The sequence below is a fragment of the Akebia trifoliata genome, chromosome 2 (genome assembly GCF_017979445.1).
Source record: "Akebia trifoliata isolate Shusen 1 chromosome 2, ASM1797944v1, whole genome shotgun sequence".
In the NCBI taxonomy this organism is placed as follows: Eukaryota; Viridiplantae; Streptophyta; class Magnoliopsida; order Ranunculales; family Lardizabalaceae; genus Akebia; species Akebia trifoliata.
In genome coordinates, this window is record NC_141376.1 from 12,881,551 (window position 1) to 12,891,665 (window position 10,115).

The 10,115-nt window shown below is 34.3% G+C and overlaps 1 protein-coding gene across 5 annotated transcripts; it reads left to right on the forward strand.

The window, feature by feature from the left end:
* The first annotated feature begins 724 nt into the window (after nt 1-724).
* LOC147409634 (dynamin-related protein 3B-like) lies at nt 725-6,760 on the forward strand. Of its 5 annotated transcripts, XM_086430990.1 has the most exons (7): nt 725-2,031; nt 2,136-2,225; nt 3,929-4,060; nt 4,686-4,754; nt 4,846-4,904; nt 5,189-5,306; nt 5,990-6,760. In XM_086430990.1, the coding sequence occupies exons 1-7, from the start codon at nt 1,963-1,965 to the stop codon at nt 6,011-6,013; spliced, it is 561 nt and encodes a 186-aa protein (XP_086287116.1). In that variant the 5' UTR covers nt 725-1,962; the 3' UTR covers nt 6,014-6,760. The 5 variants fall into 5 exon arrangements, with proteins under 5 accessions (XP_086287116.1, XP_086287137.1, XP_086287111.1 ...); XM_086431011.1 differs by lacking the exon at nt 4,846-4,904 and having other exon boundaries at nt 5,190-5,306; XM_086430985.1 differs by lacking the exon at nt 5,990-6,760 and having other exon boundaries at nt 5,189-5,966.
* Nucleotides 6,761-10,115: the final 3,355 nt, after the last annotated feature.

The window sequence follows — 10,115 nt, forward strand, 5'->3', positions numbered from 1 at the left end:
TTCTGAATGTATTTTTTTTTTACCTATCTTGCCAGATAAAACCACTCTCAGTTAGATATGGCACTACAAAAAAATTGTAAAATAGGAACAGGCAATTAAAACGGTATTAAGCCGTTTTAGGTTTTAAAGCCGTTTTACTCGAGTTTTAAACATCTTGATCTCTGTCTCATCTCTCTCACTCTCACTCTCAGCCGTTCCCTCGAACTCTCTTTCTCAATCTCTCTCTCTCGATCTCATCTCTCTCTTTCTCAGTCGCTCGCTCCAGCGAACTCTCTCTCGATCTCATCTCTCTCTCTCTCTCGGTCACTCCCTCGATCGAACTCTCTCCCTCAGTTTTTCTCTCGATCTCATCTCTTTCTCTCTCAGTCGCTCCCTTAATCGATCTCTCAATCTCTCCCCTCTTTAACTCGTTGGCTTCATATCTCTCTCTCTCTCTCTCACACAGTCGGAGAACTCGAAAACCCCCCAAAATCTGAAACCTCTCTCTCTATCAGTCGGAGAAGAACTCTCCCAAAATCTGAAACAACATCTCTTTTGATCTCTCTTTGACAACATTTGAGACTAAAGAGATGGTAGATATAAGAAGAAGCCCTAGAAAAATTGCGAAACTGAGGTTTAGATAGGAGAAAACTAAGAAAGATTGATAGTTTTCATAAATTGCCATCTGAATTTACTTTTTGAGGCTGAAGAGTGATTCTCAGATTATTCAAATTGAAAGGTATGTAATTCTATTATTCGATCTAAATTTTAATTTAATTTTTAAAGGCAGGTATATTTATTTTAATTCAGATTCTTCTTCTCTTGATTTATTTCAAAGTTTTTCAAAATCAGTAAAAATCTTCATATTGATTCGATTTCTCAAAAACAATCATCTCTGTTCCATCACTAGTTCCAGGTAGATGCAGCGTTCTCGCCTTTGTAGTTCCTCTTAATCTTCATCGATTTCAGCTCATCTTGTTCGTCTATGATGTTTTCATTTGCAATTTTTGGTTCTGCTCTTTAGGTTGTTATCTTTGGTAAATCGGTTGGAATCTGTATGTTTTGTGGAGTTTGATAGAAATTATTACAAATCCGAGTATTCATGTTAGTTTTGTTATCTAATTCGTGATTCTAGTTGATTTGTAATCCAGAAAATTTTATTTCAAAAATATTTATTAAAGGCTTATATTATTTTTTTTTTTGTCTCTTCTTTTGGTATTCTGAATTTGTATCAACCTTTTATTGTGCAGAATAGAATATAATTATTATCCTGAAATGTAGCGCAGGGTTGAGGGAGTTGAAGTGGCAACTCTTGTGACTCAACTCCGCTTCAGCTACGTGGGTTTCAGAACCCCAGGATTTGCAACTCCTGAAATCCCCTTATTCCTAAATTATTGGTGGATGTGCAACTCTCAACTAAGCTTCCTCTGCTTGTCCACCTGTTTGCTCATGTCCAGGCCTCCCAGTTCACCCTATGTTGGGAAAATAGCTTCTCTTATTCACCAGTGTTTTTTGCAATACACTTCTGTATCTTACAATCACAAGTAGAAGATGCTTCTCAAAAACTATCATTATATCCATGTAAATCGACACTTTTGCATTTGTTTCTACTTTTATGTGTATGGATGCATGCACATATTTATGCAGGTCTAATGTATGTGCTAATATTGGATGAATTTGTATGCTTTTGTTTGCATTATTTGTGTTGTATTTAAGTTAGATAAATATATGTTACATGTGGTGGTTCATTTTTTCATGCATGAATGTGTATGCAAGGGTGGGTGGGTTGTAAGCTTTGTCAGTGATTTGTGCAAATACGTGACTTCTTATGGACGCACTTAACTCTGTTAGCAAGTACTACTGCATATTGATTTAAATCTCGTCTTGAGCCAATGTGTCAGGCATGAGAAAAATCAATAGTCTTGAACAAGATATTCAATTTTCTTTCTAAATCCTTAAAAACGATTGTTATGGTTTCAAATTATGGAGACAAAAGTTCACCAATTGGATTTCGGACTCGAGTGCATCACATTGTCATTGAAGGAAATAACAGTAAACATTATCCGAATCCTCTTTCTCTTTATGTTTTGGTCCTTTTATAAACTATGATAGTTGTTAAAGATTATACTTGTTCCTCTTTTTTATTTTCATGGCAGCCAGATCTGTTGATTGAGGCCTTGGAGTTTGTGGTTGGCGACCGTAATTCTTTGGATGGGAGTCTTGAAGTGGTGCAAACAGATGTAGAGGTTCTTGATTCCATACCTTTAATATGACCTTGTTTTATTTCCTTTGATATTGTTGATGTGATTTAGATGTTTTTAAGAGTTCCTTTTTCTTTTTTCTTCTTCCCCCCTCATTTTTCTTCACTATCGAGAATGCAGGGAAGGCAATCAGCTTGAAACTACGTGGTTTAATGTTCCATCCTAATTTCCCTTACATAGCTGATAACTTTTCTTGATATGCATTGTTATTTCAAGAATGTGGTCTTAATTTCTTCAATTTAACCCAAGTGTACTATTGCATCACAAGGATGTAACTCTGCAAGTGGGTTCTTATTTCCTCAAGAGCATGTGTTTATATATTTATTTGTAGTTTTTCCTATTTGAGAATCTCATTGTGTTTGCTTTTGCTGAAACAATGTTTGTTTGAATCGATAGATTTGGGACACAGCAGGGCAGGAAAGATTTCAAAGTCTTAGTATTGCATACTATAGAGGGGCAGATTGCTGTGTTGGGGCGGGGGCTAACACAGGCCTTAAATGTCCGAGTACACCTGCTACCCCGGTACCATGCCTTGATGCTTTGTTAGTAGGCGTGCATACCATGTTGAAGGGTTCTCCACACCCATGACACTATACTTGGGTCACTACCCAAGTAATGAGGCAGTTAAGAGCATCACCTTGCATGTTAGGCAACCCAAGCCATAGTGCTTCCATCTATCTCTATTCTACTGGCATGTCATCACCCTAATTGTGCTACTCCACAGTATAGTCTACTCTGTCCGTGAAGATAGATCCCATAATGATAGCTTGATTCTATCTTGGGTCATGGAATGGGCTTCGATTTAGTGACGGTCCTAGGCTGCCGAACAAGCTAGTCTACATAACCTTTTTTGTCTCTAATGACGAAGAGATGTACTATACATTCAAATGCAACTACAATTCTGTTTTCAACCTTGCAATACGTGACAACTATTAGATCTTTCAATTTGGACTACCACTTTGTTGCAACTTTAGAATAAGGCTTCACTTCTTCATTGAACAGGTCCAACACTCATTGGGATCGTCCTTTCTGCTGGTCTGAAGTTCTACATTTACGAGGAACTCAAGGGGCTGGTCCTTGAAGAACACCAAAAATCTGTTATGATGCATCTCTCTTGTGAAGCTTTAGTTGGACTGTTCGGATAGACCTTCACATACCCGTTGGATGTCGTTAGGAGACAGATGCAGATATTGTCCCCCAATTTACCTCTTATATACTATAGTTATAGTTATACAATCATTTTTTTTCTTTCTTTTTCTTTACTTCTAAAAATTGTGAGTACTCTACCGAGAGATCAATGCTATGAAATTGAATTGATCCATGAAGGCTTGAAAAAGGGAACTACCATTCTAATTAGGAAACCTAAGGTACTAGCCAAATGCATTATAGAGTGGTCGCTCGACAAAACAGCAGTGAATGTGGTGCACTTTCAGGAGTAGATTCACCATTAAATGGATCAAAATGTTAGGATCATCCAATGAGGTGTTGTCCCAAGTCCTAACTAGAAGACCTCCCTGGTGGAGTTAATTGAATGGTAAGTCCTACCCTCCTACATGTGCCTCACATTAACCACCACACAGTGTATAAACCTAAAGGTCTACCAGACAGGTATCTTATTTCTATAGTTACTACACTTGCTGGAAACTAAATGGTTTTGATTGATTTCTTGGTTTCAATGATATTCTCAGGTACAAAGTTTGCAACCATCGTTTCAACAAGGTGATCCCGGATACTGCAGCACAATGGATGGGCTTTCCTACATTGTACGTAATCAGGGATATAAACAATTATTTGCTGGCTTAAGCATCAATTATATGAAGGTAATGGGAAAAAAAATCCTTGGTTTGATACCATGTACACATCTTATACTATGTACCAACTATGAGTTTTTTTTTTGTTTTTTTTGGATTTGGGAGTCTCATTATCACCACTATATTACAAACTGATGAAATCTCACCTTAAACTTTTATCTTCAGCTAAGTAACAGAACCTGCCCAGTCCTATCTTAACTCGTCTCCTAATCAATGTATATATATATATAGCTTGTTAAAAATTTGCAGAAAAAATCATATATTAAAAATACGGAAGCAGATTCAACCATTTTACAGAGTTTTCTCAATGATGGAACTTAATGTTTTCTCATATGCACAGGAAGCAAATTGCACATAACGTATTCTCTTATTAAAAGTTACCTAAGTAAATCTCTCGTACTTATGGAGCTCTCTCCTCTAAGCTTTTATACCTTTTTCTTTATTAATACACCATTTTTATAGATACTTATCAGAACAATGGATCCCAATGCACTTGAACATTGTGAAATTGAAAGCCAAGCATTAGAGAAACAATGTTAAATTACAAAATTTGCCACTTCTTGGTTATATGGTCCTTTTGATGAATATAAATTGGACTAATTAAGTTTTGTTTACTGTAAAATTGTTATGATAGGACATTAATCAAAACAGGAGCACTGCAGAAGCACTTGCATATGAGGAGAACTTCTTTCGCACTCGTCCGGTAACTACTGCTCTTCCTATAATGATTCTTATGACCTTAATACTTCATATATTATTTTTTGTACTTTTTGAATGTCATTTATCTATCACAGGTATATCCTAGTCTTTCTGAACGATGTGGCATTCCTCAACTAGCAAAGAAGTTGAATGTGTTTAGTTTACTTGCCCGTTATTTTGATACTTTATAGTTGTGCTTCTTGAAATACTCAAAATTTCTATCTTATTTTATATAATCATTGTCAATTGTCAACAATGTTTTTGTCATTATATACTGATCCAGAGTAAGATATATTTTAGAAGTATCTAAATGAGAAATAAAAAGAAGGAACAAAACAATGCCTCTAGAATATTCAAGTAATATAATTGGATCTGCCTAATTGGATTAGGCTTCCTTGAAGCTTAATGTTCACTATTTTCGCACTTTTTCTAATTGCAGATGCCTGGTACTATTGAGGAATTGGAAGCTACAATTCAAGATAATATTTCTGAAGCAAATTCTATTCTTTTTCTAAACCACAATGTTCTGGAAGAATATGAAAATCGTCAGCGTAAGGTAATTTTATCATTTTTTGGGTGTTTAGTTGTTTGATATCCATCCTCACCATTTTCCTACATATAGAAGCCATTGCCACAAAACTTGAAGGAGATGTCAAGGAAGTAAAACGGTGTTTAAGTGAAATAGACAGCCTGGTGGTGAAAATACAGATATTTAATTTTTTGGTGATTGTAGTATCTGCTATTCCTGCCGTTTCTTTTCTCCATTATGTCTTCTCTTTCCTTATTATTCTGAAAGTTTGTCCATATAGGGTGTTTTTTTTTCTCTTTAAATCAGTGTTCTTACTCTTGTCTTCTTATACATTTTTCTGAGTTGGGTTTTCTTCTTTTCTCCTTTATACATTTTAGTGCTGTTTTCGGTGGTCTCAAAACTATTTTAATTAGTTTGGGTTTTTCCCCTCTATTTTTTGCAGTTTTGTTTTTGTTTTTGGTGTTGTAATCTATATTGTTTTTTGTTTTGTTTTTAAATCAGTGCTTTGTTTGCGTCTCTAATCTATATAGTTGAGTTGTATCTCTCATGTTTCTTAGCATTCTTGTGTTGTTTTTGTGCTCATATGTAATTTTCTTAGATGGATTCTTTTTATTCTTTATTTGCTGTATGCTTGTATTAGTAATAGATTTCATCTTTTCTTCTTGGGGATATGTGTGAGTATTAGTTGAGTTGTGTCTCATGTTTCATAGGTGAATGATGGAGAATCAGAGTAATCCCACACATTTTTCTCAGAGTCTAAAGGATCCCAAAGCTTCAAACCCAAAGTTGAATCTGGTTCGTTGACTTGAATACATAGATGAAGTGAAGATGGCTTCAAGATCCTATTTTTATTAATAGATGTAGATTTCCCATCTTGAAACCTTTTTTCTTTGTTATTGTCTCGAAGAGGAAGAGTAAGAGAGACCCTTTTTTTCTGAACTACTACTTTGTTACTTCTTGTGGTTGGGGACTTCATTTTCCTTGTTGTAGAATAGGATGATGAGCTGATGATGATTTAAGCGTAATTGATGGCCGAGAGTGTTGCGGTTCGTGAGATCACCTTCGTTGTTGTTTCGGTTGTGTTAAAGATCATTGGGGTGGGGGGGGGGGGGTTTCAGATAAAGGGAATCGTAGGAAGCTTGACGTGGAACTGAAGATTTCCTCCTCAACCCAGTCATGACAGACGCACACACTTGTTTCAAACACTCTTTTGAAGGTGCGGAAGCTCATCGTGAGAGTATGCAATGTGGTGGCACGAAAAAATTCTTTTATTGGTAGTTGCAGGCATTGTGGGGATCTTAAAGAAGATAGGGAGGGGTGGCATTGCTTCTTTGTAACCACTTGTGCTTGTGTAATGATTGTGAATGGTTTATCGATGCATTGTAATTTTGAATTTGTAAATTATGGCTCATTGCAACTATTTTTGTATATAAATTAATGTGATAAAGAACCTCGACGTTCTCTATTTAGATATATTTTAACCGTGGGTAATAGGTAAGTAGCAAAAACAAAATTTAATTTTAGATATCAAATTATAACAATTTTAGATATCAGTTTATAATCGATGTCTAAAGTCTCAGACGTAGGACATCAGTTCTATAAAATACGATGTCTTAAATCTTTTTGGGTTACCGTGTGTTGTTATATAAAGACGCAGATTAGGAAGGGTTTTAAGCCGTTCCAAATTCTGTTATCTGGAACGGTTTTTAACCGTTCCAAATAATGAAATATAGAACGGCTTTCAGCCGTTTAACCTCATTAACGACGCCTCGATTAAAGACGGTCATAGTGGCTTAGGAACGGTAATAAACCGTTCCTAATTTCCATATTTGTTGTAGTGTTGGCTAGGCATACTGGATCATGATACTGGAGGATGGCTTGTGACAGTGGAGTTTGATACATTTTATTTAATAAGATGTCCCTAATTCTGGAGATGGATTGAAAAGCTTGGTACTAGCAGCCGTCCCTATTATTCAAAGAAATTATATTTGTCTCATAGTATAACAATTTTCGATAGGAAATTTTCTTAGACTAATAATGGGTTTTCTTTAGGAGCTAGACGTACAGGGTTACACAATGGGATCTGTCTCTGGGCAAGTACATGAAGGTAAGTGCAAATCATCAATTTGAATTTCGCCCTTTCCTATGTTTGTGGTTCATATTTTTCATACTAGATTTTTTTTTTCTTCCTCCATAGTTCCTATAATTTCAATGGGATCTGTTTCTTGGCAACTACATGAAGGTAAGTGCAAGTCATCAATTTGAATTTCGCCTTTTCCTATGTTTGTGGTTCATATTTTTCATAATAGATTTTTTTTTTCTTCCTCCATAGTTGTTTCTAATGACTAATTGTTCCTATAATTTCAACTTGGAAACATTAGATCTGCCATGTAATTGTTCCTATAATTTCAACTTGGAAACATTAGATCTGCCATATTTCAACTTGGAAATATTCCGTTCAAATATGTGACTCTTTGGTTAAAGCAAGAATGAGGGAATGATTTTGCAATGTGTCAACTCAGCAAGTTATTGAAGCTTCTTTTTCATTTTTTGGCTTATGGAAACCCAAATTTCATTGTATTAATATTAAGAGTTGTCTAGATCTGATGCTTCAACAAGTGGTTCTATTCCCAAACCTTTTGCTTTATAAAAATAAAAAGCATAAAATCCTAATGAGGACATACACTCAAGTTTGCACAAAGGTCAAGAACATTATACAGTTAGCATTCATCTAAGAAAAATATGTCGTGTTTCAGTTTATGCTTATACTAGTGCTGACATTCACCTAACCATTATTTGGCTTAAAGCATCAAACAAGAAGATCTCAACCCCTTATTGTTTGTGGATGTAGTTTAAGAGTTTTGACCCAACTAACATGATATAGTTTATCTTGTCTAGGCCATGCTACTAAGTATATTTCAAAGTTTTTATGCAGGGGTTATTAAATTGTGTAATGAAATTGTTAGAATAATTCTATCTGTTGTTGGATTAAATTGTACATGCTTAATGGTAGTGGATTAGAATGCAAAATCCCCTTTTACTGAACACAAGTACTTGAAGAAGATTTCAATTTGTCTGTAAAATTTTTTTGAAGAAGAATGGAGTCTCATAAAATTCTGCTTTATTTCTGCTATTTCATCCTCTTCATCCTTGTATTTGTGTCACTTGTGTTTGCATGTGTCTAGAATGGTGATTGTGGAGTTGTAGAATTGTGGGTTCTTAGTTTTGAATTCTTACAGCTTTCATGTTTTGGTCACTATGTATTAGAGTATATTTTCTATTTTCTTACAGTTTATCTTGAGTGCATTTTTGTTCAATTTGTGCAGCAAGCATATATTGCCTTGCACAGGTCAAATGAGGCATATGGAATTCTCCATTTTAAGAGGTTCTAATTTTTTTCATATATGCATTAATATTTTCTTGCCATTGAACTGTATTCTTTGTTTTAAGTGACGATTCAATCTTTTTCAGTTTTCATATATTTTCTGGATATTAAGGGAACATTAAAGCGCACTATTTTTTAAATTTTCAAATGTTACATCAAGCACAAATAATACTTTGAATCGTGCAGGCTCTACAAGCCTCAATCATGCTAAATAACTTGTATTTAGGTGAAAATAAAAAACCTTAAGATTTTGAGGTAAATGATTTAGGATTCTAGGTTGAGATGGCATTAATAATTAATTTTTTTGTTGGATATTATTTCTTTTATATGCTTTTAATGTGAAAACTAAAAAGTTTGTATGGTTGACATAGTGCGGTTATTTAAAATTAGCTAGTAAATTTGTTTGAACAGAGTGTGATAATGCTTTGTAATGTAAATGTTGTGTTTTATTCTAATTATGGTGTGATAATTAATTGAAGAAATTTAAGTGTAATAAGTAAAATGTGGGGGTGCCAATATCATTTCTTAAGAAATTGAAGTGTAATAAGTGAAATTTGGGGTGCCAATAACATCTCTTTTTCTTTCTACATGTGCAGGTTTTATTTTGAAACAAAAAGTTTAATAAAAAAATTAACAATGGTAAGGGCGGTTTTGAACATCCCCTCCCCCTTTTTTTTTTTTTTTTTTTTCAAATAAATGAGATTCGGGGCAGTTTTAAATCGTCGGGTATCCTTTATCTCTTTAATTTTGAAAATCCAATCTAAGGCAGTTTTAAACCACCTCTTAAAATATAACAATCGTTTTGTAAACAATAGCCACTAAAGGTAGAAAACCGGCCTTAAATCACATACACTAGAGACGTTTTTAAAATAGCTGTTAAATTGCTATTATTAGAGGTGCTTTTGTAACCACTGTTACTTGATTGCTAAAAGTAATTAATGACACCACTATAATGGGCATATGACTAAACCGCCCTTATATCTATTGGAGGTGATTTTCATGATTTTGAAGGTAGTTTAGAATTGCCTAAAAAACCTTCATATGTTGTAGTGACATTAGCAATCCAATACCACAATCCTCTAAATTTCATCTTAAAACTTAGATGAAAAAAAAAAAAAAAAATTTGTGTGGTCTTAATCCAAGGTTTTAAGAATGGACAACTACCGAACTTTAAACTAACTTTTAAAAAATTCAACAGTGAAAAATAACTTTTTTTAATGTTTTTTTTTTTTTTCAAAGTTCATAGAAATTTGTTCTTTACAACCCTAAATCAATGGATCACATTTTTTTTATGTCACAAGGTGAGTCGAAGGACCCTTATTAAGGGTGAAATCCTTACTATTTGTTTGTACTTTTTGAACTTTGAATGGCCTATTTTGATCTTTAAAATGATTAAAGATGAGAAAAAAAATCTAACCTATAAATCTGTGAGTGCAATTCAGTTCTTCTTT

What these genes read in the sequence shown, in the direction of transcription:
- LOC147409634 (XM_086430985.1), top strand. Translation starts at nt 1,963, where the DNA reads ATGGAGACAAAAGTTCACCAATTGGATTTCGGACTCGAGTGCATCACA. An exon ending in TGGTGCAAACAGATGTAGAG is followed by an intron (nt 2,226 to 3,928) that starts GTTCTTGATTCC and finishes TGATATTCTCAG; the next exon opens with GTACAAAGTTTGCAACCATC. An exon ending in CTAGCAAAGAAGTTGAATGT is followed by an intron (nt 4,905 to 5,188) that starts GTTTAGTTTACT and finishes TTTCTAATTGCA; the next exon opens with GATGCCTGGTACTATTGAGG.